The following is a 23,117-nucleotide window of genomic DNA, read 5'->3' as shown; positions in this document are numbered from 1 at the left end:
CACTAATTTCTGTATCACATAGACCCTTGTAATACTCCATGTTTTTTCCCAGAAGAAACTAGCATCAAAAACAAAACTTACACAAGTCTTTTATCAGGTTTTAGAAGTTTATTGGAGAATTCACTGAGGACGATCAAAAAGTTTAAATTAGGAGGTAGGGACTTCCCTTCCATTCCAGCTGCCCCTTGGAAGGCGAATTCAATACCTTCCCTTTTAACAGGCATGAGGAAGAAATGGAAACAGAAAAAGATATTTACAACATGGACACCCTTCAAACAGAAGACTAAGGGGCAACATGTAGTTGGCACCTACTTGTGTATCATAGCTACTGATTCTCGACTTTTCACCTGGTCCCAGCCAAATGTCAAAGAAAAGCGTCGGGCAAGCTCTTTAATGTTGTTGAAGGAGGTGGAAGAGGAATCCAAGCTATTGCTGCTACTGCTGCCATCACCATGGCTTTCAATATGCTTCTGAAACAGCTGCAGATCACAGACATTGGTTTAAAATTTATAGGCAATAAAACAGTCCCCAGGAGCACATACCTGGCATAAAACCAACACATTCTTTGCTCAGGATGGAAGCATACACCAAACTATACAATAATCCAATTATAAATTTTAAGAATCCCACCAAGCAGAACAAGAATGTGAATGACACAGATGGGAACCAAGAGCAGGAAGGTTAGGGAAGGGAAGCAAGATATCATCAGCATGCAAAGATATATTGAAATATATGCTGCAAAAAAAATAAGCCCTTTCCATTCCCGTTTAAAACAAGGATTATGTTTTTGGTAACGAGCACAAAATATTTTTCTTATGCATACTAGAAAGAGCAAATTACCTGTCTCCAGTTATGTGCTGCTGATTATAAAGACTTCTTGATAAGTACTTAATTGCTCATTTAAAAACCAGTATACTTTCTCTTAATCTTGACAACATTCTATTTTTACTTACTGTATTGCATTACAGCATACATTATGGCAGATTTAAATTTTACTGCATGCCCTTAAAAAGTAGAGGACAGAATAGCAATATATAAATAAAACCTAGGTGATAAAAACTGATGATTTCTTCTAAGTTTTGCTTTGAAAGTGGAACCTGTAGCAGAATAAATCTGGAGTTGTAAATCCATGTTTAGCATCCATGCAAACATATGCCCAGGATGGGGTGGAACACTGAAAAATAGTTAAGCACCCAAGCAGCAACTTTTCCACTACAAATTGTTCTCTCCCTAGGTGCATTAGTTAGAAATAGTATCACTACTTATTTGTATATAAAACATATAATTTCCATTAAATACTTGTCTCAAAACAGTTACTGCTCATTTGATGCATTCATATAAATTTGTGATCTATGATTTTGACTCTGCCATTCAAACTGTCAAGCTAATATCCAAATCAAAACTTTACTATAAGCCAACTTGGAAAACATATACAGGTAGTCCTCACTTAACGACTGTAACTGAGACTGGAATTTCCATCACTAAGCGACATGGTCATAAAGTATGAGGTCACGTGACTGCGCCACTTAACAACAGCAGTTCCAGCAGTCCTCGGTTATTGTTGTTAAACGAATCACTGCAGGTCATTAAGCAAGGACTTCATGTGATCGCAACTTCCAACTTCCTGACAACTTCCCCATTGGTTTTGATTGGGGGCAGCTGGCAGGAAGGTCACAAATTGTGATCATGTGACCACAGGACGCTACAACCACTGGAAATGTGGGCCGGTTGCCAAGCGTCCGGATCATGATCACATCACTGCAGAGGCGCTGTGACAGCTGGAACTTCAAGGACCCGTCTTAAGTACCACTCATTCAGTGCTGTTGTAAGTTGAAATGGTCGATGAATGAGTGGTCATTAACTGAGGACCACCTGTATGAAATAAACACATGAAGAAAAATCCATGTTGTTATATCCATAGGAAAATACAATTACCAAGGTAGGTAAACATTACCGTCTTAGACCAGCATGCAACAACTACCAAGTGGGTCTACAAAAATGAGCCCAGTACGTAAATACTGTGTAAGTATTAATCTGTTCTTATACTGTATTGAAAAACTAACCTGTAGAGGTAGTTTCTGGGACTGTCCCACAATAATGGAATTTCTCTCCAGTAGAGATAAGACATATCAAAAACTGAGCCATTTTTATACTTAATTCACAAAACTTGTAACAGGAAGATTTTTGGAGACACAGATTAAAGCAAGTAAGGAAGACTTTTCTATTTGGCTTACTGTATTTTGATGCTTTCTATATATGTATTTCTAATTGTACCTTGCAATGTTAAGTTAGATTAGAAGACGTTGATTAAAAGGTTCCCAAGCTACGCAGCTAGCAACATCAGTCTACTTATACATCCCAGCACAAAAGACAAAGCATGCTCCATTTTTCCCATGAAGATCGGTTAGGTGGGTTAGCATATTTCAATCTGCACTCTTTCAGGGACAGTCCAAACTGGGCCAGTTGCCTATGTGATTTGTAAACACAGGCTCCTGACTATGTGAGCAGAACTTACAACTTACTAAATTCTGCTGAGCCTCCCCTTATCTCATGTTTCAGGGGATAGCTTATGATCTTCCTACATTCTTTTTGATAACATGTGTGAAATCCAATGAGGTCATATATCAGTCATCTGAAGAGGGATGTTCTGAAGCCTGGAGGCTGCCGTGGAAATTAGCTACACAGAGCTAGTTCTGAGCAGGCTAGTTAAGTAGGATAACTGTGTAAACTAAAGCATTAGCTTCAGGGAATCATAGAAGAGTCAGTCTGAGTTCCCTCCTACTGCTTTACTTGTTTCCCAGGCTCAGTGTATGTTTATGCACGTAACCGTCTCTGAATACTGAAGTTTCTCCAAGGTCATCTCCACAGTTCCCTACAGGCTCCAAATAAGAATACTGGCTGTTATCCGGTGACATTTGCACACGGACAAGTCAGCCAGAGGAATATAAGAAGGGAGCTTATGCCTATTATGTCTTCCATTCATAAGATGTATCCATGAAAGTCAGTGTATCATGATTTCTTGAGAAGGTATAAGGAGAGGGTTCCAATCAGCTAGAACGAAGCATCTGTTGAAAAAGGAAGGTTTTTATAATCTTCCTGAACACAAGAAGGGAAGCCTTCAACTTATATATTCTGTAATATGGGGACTGCCACAGAGAAGACCTGCTGCTTTGTCCAAGTCCCATAAACCCTGGACAGAGAAGGGACTTTTAGCAGATCTTCCAAGATAATCAGGCAGGTAGAGTTAAATAAAGGAAGGTGGTGACTGACGTATTCCAGTGCTCACCTTACAGGGCTTTGTAAGAAATTAATAGCACACTGAATTGGGCTAGAAGCTAACCGGAAGCCAGTGCAGCATCCTCAAAATCAGCATTACTTTGCAATGGTAGGATTGCCTTTCCAGCCACCCGGCCATCACATTCTGGATTAATTGGAGATTTGAGGTATCTCCAAAGGCTGCCCCATGGAGAGCATCTTGCAATAGTCCAACTGCATGGTAATCAAGGCATGATTATCTTGGTTGAATTAGGCCTACAACTGGCACACGCTAGAGCTGGGTAAAGTTACCACTCGATCCCAGGTTATGGTTAGGCAGGTTAAGCAGGAGCAATGAGTCCGATAGGACCCCAAGTCACAGAGTAACTCCTCTGTGGGGAACGTGACCCGGTACAGAATTACTAGCCAGACCATTGCTATCACTGAATTACCACAATATTTATTGATGAAAAGCAACTCAGTATTGACAAATTAAATTTGAGCTTCCTTTGTCCCATGTAGATCCTGACAGCCTTCAGACACTGGTTGGTTCAGGCCAGGGTGGCAGTATAAATCTGAATACCATCACCATACTGGTGACAATTAATCCAAAAGCAATGGATAACTTTGCAAAGCAATCTCCTATAGATGTAACTTCAAAGACGAGAGTGTCAAACCTTATGCTCCCCAGTATGGAGTGACTGCAAACTCAAACACATGATTACTGACTAGAACCATCCACTCAGACAGAAGTGGAATCCCTGTAAAATGGTCCACCCAGATCCCAACTTTAGGTATCCAGCCAGATATCATTATCAAAGGTATCAAACACTGACAAAAGATCTAACAAAAACAAGAAGGGTGAGTCCCATCAATGTCTCTGTGTTCTACCAAAGTGTCTAATTCTGTTTCCGTCCCATGGCCGAATGTGAACCCAGTTTGGTATAACTCTAGATATCTGTTTCCTCTAAGATCTTCTATAGCTAAGCATCCATGACCAGGCACAACTTGTCAAAAATGGCTGGATCTACAGGAACGCTCAACTCTCTGCAATTCCTTACAGTCAGAGAGGAAAAGAGGTTCCCTAGCCCCTCTCTCCATTCTCCCATTCCAAGGGGGGGAAGTCTTCATCAGCCCTCTCTGGGTCTTACCAGGACATTCCAACAATATTTTAAAATACCATGACTACAAGATTCGATAATCTCCGAATCTAGTGATTAAAAGAGTGGGATCTAGAAGTGCGTGGAGCAGACTACCATGACCCAGTCATTGTCATGAGTGCAGGGGAAGAGGTAATTTTCATTTTTAAATATCCCCCTTCCTTTTAATCATGATAGCATGCAGTTAGTGATCATGAATCCAGCTACCTTCTACAAGTGAAGCTTTTCCCTTTGCAGACCACCAGGACTGGATCTAAATGCAACATATATTCTAACATTCAATACCCAAACAATGTTCCTGAGCTGCTCTCACAGAAAAGCATAGCTGCCCACAGGAATATTCTCACCTGCTGCAAGCAGAGGATCAATGTTCTTGCACTTTGAATTTTGTTGTTGTGCCTTGTCCGGCTCAAAGTCTCTTTAATTATATCTCCAAAGTCATTATAGGCCTGTCAAATAGGAAAGGAGAACATAGCCTCTTCGATCAAGGAGCAGTGTCAAAAAACAGAAGCCATTTTTTTTAAAAGGATACAATTTTATTGATAGCTACTTAGAGGAAACATGTATTAGAGGTGCACAAAATATTTCAAATCTGAAACACTTCAAGCTCAAAACAAATTGTTCCCAGCTTAGCAGGAGTGTCTGACCATTCTGGGCTTGAGATAGCTCTGTTTCAAAGCAGGTGTTTTGAACTCAAAACTGGGTTGTTTCTTGTTGAGAACACTTGGTCTGAACAGTGTTAGAACACTTCCGATATGTCCAGAACAGCTGTCTCAAATTTGAGACAATGTTTCAAGCATGTCACATTCTGCATACTATTAGTATTTGCAGCACAATCTTCTCCATGACTTGACAAAACTAGACAGCATTGGGAACTATTCCAATTTCATGTCTACAGTTTGGGTAAGCAACATTTTGCGCCCAGATGTTTTGGATTTTAATTTTCTTCAGTACTGGAAAGCACAATTATGGAGCTACAAGTTGTAGTTCCAAACATAAGAAGGGCATATAATTGTCTACTCCTGATTTACAGCATTTCAACCTTAGGTTATGTTGCACATAACATCATTCTATTTGTGAAGTAGTTAATTCGTTTAATTCAAAATCAGATTCAATTAACTTTATTAGAATACATTACCAATAAAACACATTTAGGAACATACTTAAAGCAATGCAAACCCCCCAAAAGAGTAAAGAAGAAAAAGTAGACTATGTTTGGATGATCACATAAAGATTAAAAGAATATTCCACTCAATTCTATTGTAGGAAATACAAGGCTTCAATAGAAGTCATGATGATGTCATGATACAGTGCTATCATCATACAAATGACATGGTTATATAATTTGCATCGTTTACATGATGTCATTATGACATGCATGATGTCACTTACCCCTTTTGCCCCCCTGCCGCCACCAATGGTAGAAAACAATACGTTTGCCTTTTCAAGCATTCATACTGGATATGAATATGCCTTCCTGCCAAAAGCATCACATTCACAGAAATGGTTGCAATACATATAAACTTTTATCAGAGATTGCAAGATTTCTTTCCATGTAGGTTTGTCTCAGAGTAAACCAAACAAAGAAGTTTGTGAATAAAATAAACATTTCTCCAGTTGTCATAAATTGATCCCTTATTTCAATATCATAATGTAAATAAAAACTGTAAGTATTCATCCATTCATATTGTGACTCAGGCATCAATTTATTCAATGTTCATGTTCATTTACCAAAAACATCAGAAAGGTTAATTTTATAGTGCTTGAAAGACATCAAGGGTTTTTTGCTATTACCTTCATATAATGCTTATAGATTTCAGCAGCAGCAGTTACTTCAACAACATTATAGATGATTAATTTGCAATAAGCTGCAAGGAGGCATCGCTTTAGATGCAAAACATCCAGCTTCTGACTTTCCTTTACCTTTACATCACCTTCCGTCAAATCTGTAGAGAGGAGTTCAGTTAGGTTTCATTCTAAAATCATGATGAATGATATATTTAAACAACATTGGTCTGAACAACAGACAAAATATTCAAGTATTTTGCCATTTCTCTAAACCACAATAATCACATCATCTTTCTATGTATTTCTCTGCTTGATGTCCTTTTCAGATATCATAGTGTTAGATACTCATTTGCTATTAAACATAAATTTTCCATTCTTCAAGAAGGAAGCAGCAAAAGTGAAGCAAAAACAAATATATAATTTTTAAAAGCTCAAAATCTGATCACATTCATGTATTCTTTGATTTATTAAACTGTATTTGTTATATAATGATATAACATTAAATTTTTAAAAATATAAATATATACAATACAAATAAAATAATGTGGCTTCAGAAATAATGATCATATTAAAAGAAAAAAGAGAGGAAAATGGAGACTTGGAAAATTATGTTTTATTTATTTATTGCCACCACAAACAAAAACCACTTTTAGCAGCTCATATTACAACCTTTTTTAAAAAATGACCCCATTGCTTGAAAAATCTTCCTTGCTCCTCTGTCCCCATCAGCTCCCCAAAAACCTAATTTAAATGATGGCAAACAATACATATCAGCAATCTATTGCTGCAAATTAGATGTAATTTTCTCCTTCCAGTGTTGGTTGATTGACTGACTGACTGACTGACTGATTGATTTACAGTTTTTGTAACCCACCCCAATCTGTAGAGTCTGAGGAACACATGCAACAGAGTACAGTACAAACATAGAAAAAAAAATCCAACAAATTTTAACCATAATAAAAAAAAACCCTACCTCCAAAATATATACACAGTAGAAAACAGCAGAAAAGTACTGCAGAATAGTTATTTTAATTGCTTTTGAATTGCCCAGGAGGGAGTAAAGAGTTTCCCAACACAGGGCCACAAGCAAAAAAGCCTTCCTTCTTGTTCATCTCCTGTAGCCTGTTTGCCATATCCAAACAGACCAGAGTTCCTGATTCCAAATATTGGGGATATCTGTTCTTCTGGTTAAACAATATTTTGAAGATAGAACATTGTTTATTTGTGTCACCAGTTTTTATTAATTTTGGAGTTTTACTGTTGAACTGCTTTAAGATAGTTTCATCTTAAATTACAAAATAAAACTATTTTGAACAAATGCAATAAAACAAACTGAATCAGAGTAAACACAAAAAAATTAAAGATCATATTTATATTACCTCTTTGTGACAGGCTGATATTATTCCAACTGAATAGCCCAAGAACACAAAGAAAGGATCTGTTTTTGGCCAATCTGTTTCCTCAATAAATAAATGAACAAATATGATGTTTTTGACTCATTTGTTCAATTGTGTTCTCCTTATCTAGTCTTAGGACTTGTGAGGAGAACAGATCACATTTTAGGTCATATTTATGCAGAAATACAGAAAATTCAAAAGGGTTCACAAATTTTTAAGCACCACTGTAACTGTCTATCTCACCCTGCTTATCCTGAATGATGGAATACAAAGTGAAAGAAGCAAGCATCATCAGCAAAATACATTTACTGAAAAATATTGCTGACCTTTGGTTTCTTCTTCTTCCTCTCCAAAAACATGATCCTGAATAAATAAGAGCATTTTTGACTGAAGACATGTACTGGGAAGGTATTCCAGTAACCCAGCAGCACCATCATTGCTTGAATCTTGATGACTTAGAATTAACAGTAGATCGCAAAGTAACATAAAAGCCTACAGTGACAAACAACAAAAATGACTTAGACATTTTTAAAAACAATACTCTGTCATAATATTTATCTGCCTTCCTTTTTCAAGTAACAAGCAAAGCGAAATAATTCCCAGCCTGCTTTAATTAATCTAAGCTGGAGTTCCAGGGATCATTGGTTTTCTAAGCAGCGCAAATTGTTTATATGAATTCATTCAAGTTACAAATTTGCATAAATAATGTAAGATCTATAATCCAACACAATGAGTAGTTTAATCAAGAGTACATGTCACAGAATGTTGTATAAAGATACCACTGTTTAAATGAGTACTGATATGTCCCGAAATTCCCCGTCTGGACATACTTCATAACTGCCATTGTGGCTTTTCAGCTAATAGCAGGTAAACATTCTTACTTATCCTTGTTTCATCAAATAATAATAATTAATGGCAGATTTTATATTTGGAGACTTATAATTTATTATTCAGTCTCTTCAGCTGCTGTCCTATACCAGAAGTCAGTTTCTATCTCCTTATCAGAGATAGTCTTGATGTTTTATTTCCTTCTGTCACAGCACCTGGAGAAGATTCATCCTCAGAAGATGAGGAGAAACTAGAAGGGACTTCAAAAGCCAATGAATTAATTGTTCAGTCCAACAATTACAGAACAGTGGATATGAGACCTCCTTAGAGGTTTCACAAAGTATCCTGGGAATAATAGACTACTCAGAAGTTACTGCTGCTCCTGGGTAGCCCTGTATTCTTATTTAAAGTATAGACATATCAACTACACTAGAGATGGAGATTATGTATAACTGCTTGAAACAACATCCATTATCATGAATGTTCCTAGTCTGGCTGTTTCAAATTATCTTGGACCCTCAGAATGACTTCTTAGATTATGACTTGGTTTATTTGTCATCTTTACATGTGTTTGGGGTGCCTTTTGAATTATCTGCTAATCTGGTTTTCTCTAGATTGCTTTTCCTGCTGAATTATCTGGTTGCACACTAATTCTAAGATAAATTATAGCCCATCCCAACTATGCTTGCCTCAACACTGCTAAGCCCACTGGCTGATATGGGACATCTTCCCAGTTTTCCAAAGACTTTGTTTAATATACGTAGATTGAGAGGCCTCAAAACTAGGAGTGGAGACATTGATTTTTAGGTATGCACACTTAGCTATACTGTCATTAATTCAGGACATGCTATAAATTTTAAAAGAAACGTTTTAGAACAATTACCTTTTCTCGTAACTGTCTGTTATAGTGGCTGAGGTAGCATGTGCAAATTTCGCAGTATTGCCTCAAATGTGTCCTCAGAAGAAATATATTTTCCTTTAAAAATAGAAATCAGATTAATAGTTTTTACATGGTGGTGGTGGTGGTTGTTATTCTCTCAACATACTACATGTGATAAACTTAGGAAAGGCTCAAGCCTTTGAGTTTTCTTGGTGTACAAAGCTGAGAGCCAGATATTTTATCAATTAAATAATGACCTGTATGGTTCAATGTGGACCCCTTGTCAAAGAGTATTGCAAATAAGCCATCTGGCTTTCTTTACCAGCCTGAAGTTAGAGGTTCATGTTCCCTATAAGCCTGAGGTTTCAACCCTACATTTCTTGAAACCATGGGAATAAAACAGTGATCTGGGAGCACTGTAAAGGTAGGAAAGATGATTCATCCTTCCAAGCTTCCCAGTCTTTACTTAGAGAAACATCCTTCTTGCAAATGATTTTTTTAGAAGCCTTAGATATCCCAACCCTCACTGAAATTCTAAAATAGTCAAAATCAATTACGTCTCCTCAAATGCTCCTGATAGTTTGATCATAAATTTAATTGTAGTGAAATTACCAGAGCTAGGTGAGCCTCCCATATTCAGGGATACATTTTTTAAATGGTGAATCATGTTGGCAGGTGGGTTATATGGTTGCTTTTCATACCAGAAAGTGACCATGGTGTCTTCCCCTCCTTTATCAGCTCAACCATGGAAGAAAAAGCTATCTTCCCAAGTGCTGGGTAAGTATCTCCTAAATCAAGAGGACTTATCTCCATGCAAGAAAATTTAAATTTAAACTAAGCATGCTATCAGTTGTTTCCAAGACAACATCTCACAGCAACAAGACATTCATTGACTATTTAGGTGGCAGTAATAAGTGCACTTTTCAGTACGAACAATCTGCTCAGTTTAATGGTTCTCACTTTTGAATATTTATTTATTTAATCAACATATAGGCTGCCTCATTCATCAGAGCAACTCTAAGCAGCATATAACAATATAGTAGAAACAGTAACAACTACAAAAGACAATCTAAACATAGGAATAGAAATATTAGTAAACTACATTTCAGCATTACAATTGTCATTATATTGCCAATTCAAAACATGAAATCTGTTTCCAGTTTCAGAGTAACATAGAGTAGGTAGAAATCCTTAATGGTATTGATCATTACTTTGGCCATGTTTGACAGAACTTCTATTTTAAGTACTCAGGTTTTTAGAGGATATGTTTCCTTGTCTGACACAAAGGTAATGAGTACTTTTTGTGTTGAGTATATTGTGTGATGTAGCTTCAGAGTGACCTGGGGAACAAATTCACACACACACACACCACAACCACCACCACCACCACCACCAATCAAGTAGAAGGCATTCTTAGATACTTTCTGTCATGCCAGATGCCAGCTTCTGCCTGCATGAAACTTCATCATTGCAACCAAACCTGATGGGAAGTGCTAACCAAAACTATCAACTAAATATCAGGGTGCTCAATTTGCTTCCCAAGCAGAATTGAAGCTATGTCTAGAAGTGTCTTTTGATCTATTCAACATTTCATCTTTGAATATAACAGGGTTAAAAAAGAAGCTCAGAAATACTTTTTCAGGTAATTAAAGGTCAGACGTAGGTTGTGAGAAATCCCTAAGAAAAGCTATAAGACAGCTTGACTGACCCCATTTCACTTTTATATTCTGAAAGTTTTATTCCAAAACCACATTGTTTTGATGGGTACAAAACACTCTTGAATTCTTGAATAACTTTATTGATTAGTCAATTGACCATATCAAAAAGTTGGGCATCAGCCACTATTAGATATAAAATATAAAATATAATACCATAAAACAGATAAAATACAGTAAGAAAAGATAAAATATACTATGGTAAGATAAAATACGATAAAATACAGTAGGGTAAAATAGAGATAAAATTGTAAGATAAAAATGCAAGATACAATAAAATGAGTAATAAAATACAGAGACGATGTGAGTTTAAATGAATTCATCATGCCACCCCAATGTGTTCTATAAATTGCATTCTCAGTTGGACAGCCCTAACTATAAACTTAACAGTTCTATTAACCACATACGTATTTGTGCCCTGGAGGAAGTAACACAGTCTTTTGTTATGGTCCCAGTATGTGGTTCTGTCAATTAATGTCTGAAGGTACTGAGCCCTTGCTGGGGCATATAGTTGGCAGTTAAACAGGACATGTGCAATGTCTTCTACTTCGGGTGCTCCACAAACACATGTCCTCTCAAGGTAAGGCACTTGGTGGAATCGTCTGTATTTGACCATAGAATCTAGCTGCTCAAATCTTGCTCTAGTAAGAGCTATCGTATGGTATTGAGTCAGACCCATTGTCAGGTATTTTTCTATTTGAAAGGACAGTTTATTCTTGGCCAGCCATTTCAACGACCTATTGTGTGCTAGTGACTCAACGTCTGTTTGGGCATTAACATCCAAGACTCTTGGAATATTGCCTTGGCCTGATCTCCGGCTGAAAGTAAATATTGTGGTGAAAAGCTGAGGAATGCGATAGTTTGGAGAAGTTGATTGATCCATGTGGTGGACTGAGGTGTGCCCATCTGTTCTTCAAGGCACATTTTTGGTAGTCTATCATGTTCCATTGGGAGAATCCTCCACCAATAGTTAAAGACTTTGATTACTGATAAATGGAATGGGTGCCTGTTTCAGCTCTTGCTGCTGCTGCAGGTGTATTCCTGTCCGTCCCCAGAATGGTTCTTAAAAAGTGTGCTTGATTTTGTTCAAGTCAGGAGGCCTTTGATAGGCCCCACAATTTGGCACCATATGTAACGCACAGGTACAACTTTTGCCTTGTGGACCTTCAAAATGGAGAGCAGAGAGCAAGGGTGGTTGTAACTAAGTAGTTTAATTAGCATTTTAGAACTTGGTACAAAATACTCAAGAACTTTTCTTCCCATCCTCTGTTTAATAATCTGCCACAAAATCCAGACTGCTCTAAGATACTACGGAACAGTCTGGACAACGAGTTCAAATGTAGCTATTTTCTACAGAATCCCTTACACCCGTTAACTCAGAAAATCAAACTATCTACACTAAGAACCAGTAATTTGTTTAAAATACCATAAAAACTTGCAATATTTTTCTGTAATTTTGGATAAAACCTCGTAACAATAAGCATGAAATAAATTGTACAAATATAAAGTAAGATTTTAATGGGATTTGCTTGCCTTTTCTATGGTTATACATCTACAGATTAGATACCATGCACATTGGGACACGCACATTGCAAACTTTGTTGTTTATTCGTTTAGTCGCTTCCGACTCTTCGTGACTTCATGGACCAGCCCACGCCAGAGCTTCCTGTCGGTCGTCAACACCCCCAGCTCCCCCAGGGACGAGTCCGTCACCTCTAGAATATCATCCATCCATCTTGCCCTTGGTCGGCCCCTCTTCCTTTTGCCTTCCACTCTCCCTAGCATCAGCATCTTCTCCAGGGTGTCCTGTCTTCTCATTATGTGGCCAAAGTATTTCAGTTTTGCCTTTAATATCATTCCCTCAAGTGAGCAGTCTGGCTTGATTTCCTGGAGGATGGACTGGTTTGATCTTCTTGCAGTCCAAGGCACTCTCAGAATTTTCCTCCAACACCACAGTTCAAAAGCATCGATCTTCCTTCGCTCAGCCTTCCTTATGGTCCAGCTCTCGCAGCCATATGTTACTACAGGGAACACCATTGCTTTAACTATGCGGGCCTTTGTTGTCAGTGTGATGTCTCTGCTCTTAACTATTTTATCGAGATTTGTCATTGCTCTTCTTCCAAGGATTAAGCGTCTTCTGATTTCCTGACTGCAGTCAGCATCTGCAGTAATCTTTGCGCCTAGGAATACAAAGTCTTTCACTGCTTCTACATTTTCTCCCTCTATTTGCCAGTTATCAATCAAGCTGGTTGCCATAATCTTGGTTTTTTTGAGGTTTAGCTGCAAACCAGCTTTTGCACTTTCTTCTTTCACCTTCATCATAAGGCTCCTCAGTTCCTCTTCACTTTCAGCCATCAAAGTGGTATCATCTGCATATCTGAGATTGTTAATGTTTCTTCCAGAGATTTTAACTCCAGCCTTGGATTCCTCAAGGCCAGCTTGTCGCATGATGTGTTCTGCATACAAGTTGAATAGGTAGGGTGAGAGTATACAGCCCTGCCGTACTCCTTTCCCAATCTTAAACCAGTCTGTTGTTCCGTGGTCTGTTCTTACTGTTGCTACTTGGTCGTTATACAGATTCTTCAGGAGGCATACAAGATGACTTGGTATCCCCATACCACTAAGGACTTGCCACAATTTGTTATGGTCCACACAGTCAAAGGCTTTAGAATAGTCAATAAAACAGAAATAGATGTTTTTCTGAAACTCCCTGGCTTTTTCCATTATCCAGCGGATATTGGCAATTTGGTCCCTAGTTCCTCTGCCTTTTCTAAACCCAGCTTGTACATCTGGCAATTCTCGCTCCATGAACTGCTGAAGTCTACCTTGCAGGATCTTGAGCATTACCTTACTGGCATGTGAAATGAGTGCCACTGTTCGATAGTTTGAACATTCTTTAGTGTTTCCCTTTTTTGGTATGGGGATATAAGTTGATTTTTTCCAGTCTGATGGCCATTCTTGTGTTTTCCAAATTTGCTGGCATATAGCATGCATTACCTTGACAGCATCATCTTGCAAGATTTTGAACAGTTCAGCTGGGATGCCGTCGTCTCCTGTTGCCTTGTTATTAGCAATGCTTCTTAAGGCCCACTCAACCTCACTCTTCAGGATGTCTGGCTCTAGCTCACCGACCACACTGTCAAAGCTATCCCCGATATTGTTATCCTTCCTATACAGGTCTTCCGTATATTCTTGCCACCTTTTCTTGATCTCTTCTTCTTCTGTTAGGTCCTTGCCATCTTTGTTTTTGATCATACCCATTTTTGCCTGGAATTTACCTCCAATGTTTCTAATTTTCTGGAAGAGGTCTCTTGTCCTTCCTATTCTATTGTCTTCTTCCACTTCTGCGCATTGCTTGTTTAAAAATAATTCCTTATCTCTTCTGGCTAACCTCTGGAATTTTGCATTTAATTGGGCATATCTCCCCCTATCACTGTTGCCTTTTGCTTTCCTTCTTTCTTGGGCTACTTCTAGTGTCTCAGCAGACAGCCATTTTGCCTTCTTGGTTTTCTCTTTCTTTGGGATGTATTTTGTTGCCGCCTCCTGAACAATGCTGCCAACTTCTGTCCAGAGTTCTTCCGGGACCCTATCTACTAAGTCCAGTCCCTTAAATCTATTCTTCACCTCCACTGCATATTCCTTAGGAATATTAGTGAGCTCATATCTAGCTGATCTGTGGGTCTTCCCTAATCTCTTTAGTCTGATCCTAAATTGTGCAAGAAGAAGTTCGTGATCTGAACTACAGTCAGCTCCAGGCCTTGTTTTTACCGACTGTACAGATGTCCGCCACCTTTGGCTGCAAAGGATGTAATCAATCTGATTTCGGTGTTGTCCATCTGGTGAAGTCCATGTATAAAGCCGTCTCTTAAGTTGTTGGAAGAGAGTGTTTGTTATGCAGAGTGAATTGTCTTGGCAAAATTCTATCAGCCTGCGTCCTGCTTCGTTTTGTTCTCCCAGGCCATACTTACCTGTAATTCGAGGTGTCATTTGACTGCCCACCTTAGCATTCCAGTCTCCTGTGATGAAAATAACATCTCTTTTAGGCGTGTTGTCCAGTAGGTGCTGCAGATCCTCATAGAACTGCTCTACTTCAGCTTCTTCAGCATTTGTGGTTGGGGCGTATATTTGGATCACTGTGATGTTAGATGGCTTGCCCTGAATTCGAATTGAGATCATTCTGTCGTTTTTTGGGTTGTATCCGAGCACTGCTTTAGCCACTTTACTATTAATTATGAAGGCTACTAAGGCAGTCTATAAAAACAAGAGTGAACAATAAATTAAGAAACTAGTAATCTGTATTCCAAACTTACACACTTTTTAAAAATACTCATACAGATTGTATTAGAAAGCAACGCAGACATGACTTTCCACAGCTTGTGGTCAGTGTACATATGATCAAAGAATACTATGGCCTTATCAAGGGTACACTAATTTCATAACACATAGGGAATCTATATTTAAACTTGTACAAGTCTCCTCCAAATTAAGGTCAGCCCTGATATTATACATGGAGCGTCGTTCTATTGAAATATCAAAGGAAAAGGGAGGTTGTATATTTCATATAAAACTCTCTAAATAACCTCTGGATTGAGAATCTGAACGATTGTGACTATGAGCCACCTCTGTTGTATTAGAAGTATGAGTGTGAATCATGGCACCTGGCTAACACAGATAGATATGTGAACAAAACTCAGAAAGTAATTTGTAATTATTGTCATGAGTCTAACCTTGGAAGACGTAGACTCTGCCACAGAAGGGAGCTGCCAAAGCAGTGCAAAATAAGCACACTGTAAAGCAGGCAAAAGAATCTGCAAAAGAGACAAGCAAGCAAAAGCATGATCATAATTTAAGTATGTTCTATCTGGAGCCCACAAAAACTTACAATGATAAATCTAATGTTTTAACTGCAACAGATTAACATGAATAATACAGGTAAGAATTTGCTTAGCCAAATTAATTACTTTCATATTCGCTGACACTCAGGCAAATAAAATGCAAAATTGGGGATGTTGAAATTTAACAAGGATATTCAAACAAGAAATGTATTTTGGAGCACACATGTGCTCAAAACAGTTAAAATTACCTGAAGAGGTAAAGGGCTCTGTTCCAACTCAGAAACAAGTAGCTTAGACATCTTGTCATAGAGGTTCCACTTGGTGAGATCATGGGCACTACATAATCCAGAAAGAAATAAAACATAAGCTCAAGTACTTTCAAAGAGAATTTAGCTTTGAAGATTATAGTCCTACAGCCATGTCTATTCCACATTCACAATTTTGTCTGCAAAAAAATCTTCAGAATTCCCCAGGGTAGCAATCTTGATAATAAAATATAGATTAAATTGGATTATCTTTTTTTAAAAAAATCAAATTATTTCTCTCAGTGGAGTAAATGGAAGTGGTTTATTTAACCAGTACCACTTATAGAAAACCAAAGATCTCTCTTAATTTCAAATAATAACATAAAGGTATTTGATTTAACTTCTGTTAAAACATTTTTGTTATCAGAGATCTATACTAGAATAAGTTAATACATTGTGTCGAGAGCATCTAGCATACCATCTAAAGACCTAAAGGCTCAATAGGACATTTTTAAATTTATCCAAAGAAAGAACAAACATATAAACACACATAATTTACTGCACAGATGGGCCACAGAATTCAGAAACCTCTGACGTTTTCACATAAACTCTTCGGTTTTATTTGAAAGGCAATTTTTAATTCTAACATGCACATTTTCTTTTGGCCAGGGAGCTACACTCTATCCTTGTGCTTTGTCTGGAGATCACAGGTAGAATGTTACGAGGTCACCAAAGTAGAGGGGGCAAAGTGTTTGGCCTAGTTTTCCAGTGGGCTGTAAGGGAAAAAATGGATGCCGGGTCTCAGAAGGCCCAAGCAAAAAAGTACAGTCAGACAGTAATCAGGGACATATGACAAATTCACAAAAGAGGGACTACAGCAGAGATAATCAAAGTCGAGTCCCAGAATTCAAAACAGGAGAGGCGGTATCATAAAATGCACAGAATTAGGCGTAGAAGCATAGTCAAGGATCAGATCAAGGCTTTGAATTCCAGAACAGTGTTGTTGTCTCCAGCACTGGGATGTTGTAACGAAAAGCTTTTCATTAGCCTCCACTCCTGAGCTTCCACTCCAGCGTATGGTAATCTAGCCTTAGAAACCAGAGCTTTCTAGTGTTAGAGAATCACACCTGAGCAATTCTCAAGTAGCCCGTTAGCCTTACAGAACTCTTCCCTGCAGCGCTGTACAACTGCAGCTTTCAGCCTTTTGATTATTTGATTCTGGAGCACTGTACTCCTGTAGGCTGAGGGGTTATGCCCCAAAATCTGGGCTTCTGCCTGAGATACCATGCCAGAGAGGTTGGTTGGTCCCCAGTAACTGTGTGGGGCCTTACATTTCTAGCTTCAGTGGCTTCCCAAACCACCCTTATTTGATCCTTTTTCTCAAGCCATATCAGGGTACTAACGTTCTTTTAAGAGTTGTAATAGGCTCTAAGCGTCCATTTTCCCCCAAGCCCTTACAACCCCCCAATACAAAAAGCAAAAAAGGGGGGGAGTCTGAAAAATTTCATCCCTGTCCATCCCAGAGAGGAGTCTGTGAGCTGTAAATGAGACTGAATCCAGACCACTAGTTACAACTTGGTTCTTCCTCTTGGACTCTGTAGGTAAAGCACCTAATTCTAATTATACATAGTTACACAACATCAAAGTATGAAATGAGCAATTGGCATTAAAAAAAATCTCACTTATGAAAAGCAGCTATTTGTCGCAAAGTGGAGCACAGATGCCGAATTCCTTCTTCTTCTGTACGAACACCGTCTCCCTAGAATCATAAGCAGAAAGGACAGAAAAGGCTGAGGTGTGCTTGAACAGCCAACTTCCTCTCCCCACCGGAGGCTTGCCATAAACGTCTTTCTATTGCTCGCAGGTATTTAACTTGTAAACAAGATGTTAAAAATCTTGAGAGGTGAAAGGGACTTGCAGTATCCCTATCTCCTCTTCACACACACACACACACACACACACATCACTCCCCATATCCATGGTGCATGCTCCAGCACTACATACACTCGCCTTCCAACTGTTTTTATTTCAATGATTGTTGATGATACATGCAAGTTGCCTTAGTAGAATCGAAAGGAAGGATATAAACAATTCTAATAAATAGGGAAATTGCAATAATACTAATAGTGTCAGCCCTTCAGGGTAGTCCAGACAGGAAACCAAAACCATAGGTACTAACACTACCTTTATTGTAAGGTTACAGTAACAGAATCTTGCAAGTCTGAAAGCCCTTCGCCCCTCCCTTGCCTTTCCTTTCCAGAGAACGAGGGAGGGTCTCTTCTGAGACGCTTTCTCCCCCCCATCCCTCCTCTGGACTTAGATTTTGTTTATCAGGCCGTTGTCTAGGCTGCAGATCTTCCTTTGGTCTCCCAAGGCTATTCTCACAGCCCATTACAACTAGTTATTGCTTCTTTGGCCCAAGAGGTGGTTCAGCTCCCAGAACATCTACCTAGAGAACAGTCCTCCTGCAGTGGCACTAGGAAGCCTACCATTAAATCCATACACAAAGCCAGACTGCATGGTGACCATTCCTAGAAAGCTGATGGTTTAAGATGTGAGATGTCCCTGATTAAAAAGACACAAAATCCCAGGACAGGTAATGCTTCCCCTCCTCTCCCTGCATCACCTGAATGGCACAAATGCCCTTGGGACATCCATCCTCAGGGAACCACAATATACCCATACCATTTCCGTCAAACACTGCTGTACACTCACTAACATTACAAATGGGGAATTACAACTCTGTTGTAAATACCCAAATTAGTCCAGGTACCATGAGTGAGCTTATTACATTTTCTTTCATTCTGGCAAGGGTTTGGCCAACCTGATTGCAAAGAAAAATGGAAGCTTATCCTGACTTTGGATGCTTAGAAAGGAATAACAATTTCTTGTTTTCTGGGCTTCCCCCAATTCAGAGTGATGCGGACAATTTCCTGCTAACTGAATTCAGAAGGGGAGCTGAGGGTAGGAGGAGGCTGCCTTACCCAGGGCCTGAATGTTCAACACAACTACCTACTTCAGGACAAATCTTCCTCTAATTTATTATCTTCACTAGAAGCTAATCTATGTCTCTCAAACTACAAGGGCTCAATGGGTATTTGACGGAGGGCATTTCCAGTTACTGAGCTCTCTTTGAAGAGTGATTACATTGCCATGTTCAGTCCGGCTTTTAAAGGTACTTAATTCTTCTTTTATTCACTCTTTAATTTTATTGGGCTTTTCATGACTTAGAAGGTTTTACTTGTTTTTTATTGCAGTTTTATGCATGCCTGATACAAGCTCTGGTAAAGAGAGAACAGGATTATGCATCAATAAAATAAAATAAACTATTCTCCCCATCCCCTTGGGAAGCCCATTCATTTGATGGCACAGGTCATACATTTTGGCTAGTTGATCACATCGGTCAAAATGTGTGGATCTCCAGGTTTTTAATCATAAAAATGGTTGCTAAAACCCTTTCTACTACCTAGTTAAGAGAGACGGATTTAGTTACACAGAGGCCGTACAGATAAAAGCCTTTGAATTCCATCCTTCTACAATTACAGACATATGTAGAATTTTAAAGATCATGGAAAAATGTAGTAGCTATCAACTATAAAATAGCTTAATGACATGACAATTTTATTACAGTGTCTTTTTTTTTTTTTTTTTTTGCAGTCTTAGAAAGCAATGTCCAGCTGGTATTTAAGTTTCGCAACTAAGACTGAATTCCTCCTTAATTTTTCCCTTTCTGCGCCTGCCCGTAGTTCCCACTGCTGATGTATGTGGACATGCTAGATCTCTTTTTTAAAAAAGCACCCTCACCAGCAAGATGCAGCAAATTTTTAAAACTAGCAGTACAAATTAAACAAATTTAGTTAATTCTCCTAGTTTTCATATTATTTTTTACAAAACCTTCATCTGAGTTTTCACTGTTAAAAGCAATTCCAAAATGATTATGTGATCAGATTGCAGAAACTAAGATGTACAATGCAAACTTGTGTTGATCTCACTGCATAAACTGCAAGGCTGGTGCAAAATTCATTATTCTTTATTATCCACAACCAAAATAAATATGGGGTGAGATTACTCTGCCTAATACATTAAAAAAAAACTGTCAGCATGACATGAACTCTTACATGGTGGAATGACATCTGTTAGTCATGGCACAGTTGATCAACTGTTGTTGAACTGAGTCTGCAGGCTATTCATATTTCCAACAGCTGCTCTTGTATTCTTAGAACTACTAAAACCTTTTCAAGTATTTCTGCAGCCCCCTCCCCCCAACATATGCACAGAAATGGAAATGCAAAAGCCATATTTAGCATTTAAAACATCTTACAAATGTTTTCAACCAACAATCTACACGTACAACAAAATTTTAAAACCAATGCAAGAGGAATGTTCTTATTAGCCACACTATGAAACAGGATCAGTTTTATTTCCAAATTAGTTTCTATTTTAAATTATTTTTTTTCTAAATAGATTTTAGTAGATTATAAGCTTTAAAATAATCCAATAATAAAATGTAATTTCTTCAAAATGAAATAAGTATCACTCTGTTCTTCCACTTTATTGTTATTTTTAGGATTGGGGAAGAAGTGGTTGATAATGGTTTTAGCTGGTTTAATATGCTTTCATACTGTTGTATATACTTTTGTATTTTTATAATAGGCTTTTATATTGTTATACACAACTTTGAACAATTTCTTTAAAGAAAGAAGTGGAGTAGGAATGTCTTAAATAAAACCTTTTTTTAAAAGAAGGTTTTAAAGAAATTTGCTCTTGAAATTTTGGCAAGAGCATTCACAGTGTACCCTCCAAAGAAGCATGTTAAATTATAACATTATTTTTTTTTCTACTGAAATACTCAATGCCTTATTCCTGTAGCAAGAGTGTAGAGATGTGCCTAACTATTTGGTGCATGCACAGCTGGTTTGGGGTGGTCTATGCCCAAGTCAAAATATACATTTAGGAAGGAAAGAGGGCTGTTTTGTGGAGAAAGTGGGAAGAAGCCAATGATATTGGCGGCAGCACCTGAGGATTGCAAAGGGGGGAAACAAAGGAGCTATGCAGGGGTGCAGACAGGCCAGTGAGATGCCAAACTGGGATACTGGCCTCAGAGGCAGCTCAAGGAAGGCCCTAGGAAGACTAGGCTACGGGGTGGGAGGGTCAGCAGAATATGCAGTGTTGAGATTTGCTGAAGAAAGGTGGAACAACCTGCCCAATCTTTGCTATAGTTGCTCCATAAAATACCTAAATCTAGATCATTCCAGGTTTTATTTCTACCAAACCACAGCCAATCCAAAACTGTTTGATAGAACTTCCAGAATGTGATGGTTTATTCTTACGTTGAAACAAAACATTTTACATACCATGTATACCTCCACAGGATTGTAATATATACTTTAAACTAAAGGAAGCAAGACTAACACTAAACCTTGAATGACTTCATACATGATCAGTCTCCAATATTTTTGTACAGGAACTCCACAAAGATACGTATCATCTTCATTTTATCACAGGTACTACTGACTTGCTTCAAAATGTGCAACACAGATATGCAGCCTATGTCATTAATAATTCAGATGTAGCAAGAAAGAAAGTAGATCATTCCTTCATGGGCCTTTTGAATTATCCTCATAGCTGGCAGGAAGGGAGCAAACGAACTACAGAAGGGACAACCATCTCGGTGTTGTGACTGGCAAACAGTCATGTGTACAAAATAGCAGATAACCCTGGCTTCCTATTGACATAATTTAATAGATATTATTTTTAGCTTGCAAATTAATCATATGTGAAGATGCCACTTGCTTGTATATATCTGCTCTCACCAATACAAAAACGATGTATTTAACATTTTTGAAAAATCAGTATTTTGTTCCAGATATCTAAGCTTTGCTTCTCATTAAATCCAAAGCTCATACTTACCTCATGCCAAAAAGTGCCTAGTAGGTGATTTAGTTTCTTCACCAATTCATTCACCAGTTCAGCTCTAGCAAAAGCCACTTGGTTATGAATGCTAAGCTCTTCTCTGGAAAGAAAACTATATATCCTGGAGCACGTCTCTAGGATATCAGTGTTGGAGTGTATCATTACAATGGCTTTCACCTCTCTCAATAAAGCATCCAGGTTCTGCAAGAAAAGGAACTATGAATATCATAAATACTAAACCAGTGTAGTCCACAAATAGTAGTCAGTTTGAACTTAGGAGAATCTTTGCTTAACCATAAATGCACTTTAAGTTTTGAACAGGGCACTGCCTATTAACAGTACAAAGTAAGAAATATAAGGTCTAATTCACAAATCAGATATATTATCTGAACCTCACAGAGCATCTACCACGAAGTTAGCTGTGCAGGAATAACAGGTGAATAATCACAGAGGTTCCACATCTGCACAGTCTGAAAAACTACCCTTGAGATCATTCCAAGTGAAAATGCTTTTGTGGCAAAGGCCATGCTTTCTCACCATGTCCCAGACATCAGTTCAACTTTTAAGCATGGTGATGAAAACAAATTTAATAATAGTAGTAGTAATAACAATAACAGTGTTATGGCTGAATGAATATAGCACAGAACAACCCACTCTACATGGCAAGTACCTTGGGGAAAGATCAATTATTTTTTTCAGTAGTTACAACGAATTAATCAATCAATTATATTTTTTTCACCACATTTCTCACAAATTCTCTATCTCCCCATCTGTCATAAAAGCTAATTCACCTTATTGAATGGACCAGTACTGTACCGCTCTAAATCAAAATACTGTGAGATCTGCAGAAGGTTTGTCACTTTTTCGGCATCTAGTGAATACTGCAAAGGAAAACGGGATATTAGTATGCTGCTGAAATTCAAATTAGTTATTTAATATGCATTCACAAGAGCAGCTGCTAGTTACCTTTGCCAAGAGCTGAGGAAGCACCACAATAAAGTGTTCAGTAATTTTAGCACAATCTTCCATTTGTATCTTTTTCTCTTTGGTAGACAAGATCTATAGACAAAGCACTTCGTTGTAATTATAGCATAATCATGC

The 23,117-nt window shown here is 38.1% G+C and overlaps 1 protein-coding gene across 3 annotated transcripts in view; it reads right to left on the bottom strand.

Moving 5' to 3' along the window:
* The window catches only part of LOC134498767 (cohesin subunit SA-2-like), a 60,416-nt gene that overhangs the window by 3,544 nt on the left and 33,755 nt on the right, over positions 1-23,117 (bottom strand). For all 3 annotated transcript variants that reach the window (XM_063305033.1, XM_063305035.1, XM_063305034.1), the window contains 12 exons: positions 22,983-23,075; positions 22,808-22,897; positions 22,014-22,217; positions 17,786-17,862; positions 16,107-16,194; positions 15,751-15,831; positions 9,312-9,404; positions 7,927-8,092; positions 6,210-6,361; positions 4,763-4,864; positions 313-479; positions 82-210 (listed from right to left, as the gene is read on the bottom strand). In XM_063305033.1, coding sequence (XP_063161103.1) covers positions 82-210; positions 313-479; positions 4,763-4,864; positions 6,210-6,361; positions 7,927-8,092; positions 9,312-9,404; positions 15,751-15,831; positions 16,107-16,194; positions 17,786-17,862; positions 22,014-22,217; positions 22,808-22,897; positions 22,983-23,075 — 1,442 coding nt within the window. The remainder of the gene's footprint in view (positions 1-81; positions 211-312; positions 480-4,762; positions 4,865-6,209; positions 6,362-7,926; positions 8,093-9,311; positions 9,405-15,750; positions 15,832-16,106; positions 16,195-17,785; positions 17,863-22,013; positions 22,218-22,807; positions 22,898-22,982; positions 23,076-23,117) is intronic.

This window comes from Candoia aspera, chromosome 5 (genome assembly GCF_035149785.1).
Source record: "Candoia aspera isolate rCanAsp1 chromosome 5, rCanAsp1.hap2, whole genome shotgun sequence".
NCBI lineage: Eukaryota > Metazoa > Chordata > Lepidosauria > Squamata > Boidae > Candoia > Candoia aspera.
The sequence above is the reverse complement of the archived record's forward strand: the minus strand, read 5'-3'. Positions and strand labels throughout refer to the sequence as shown.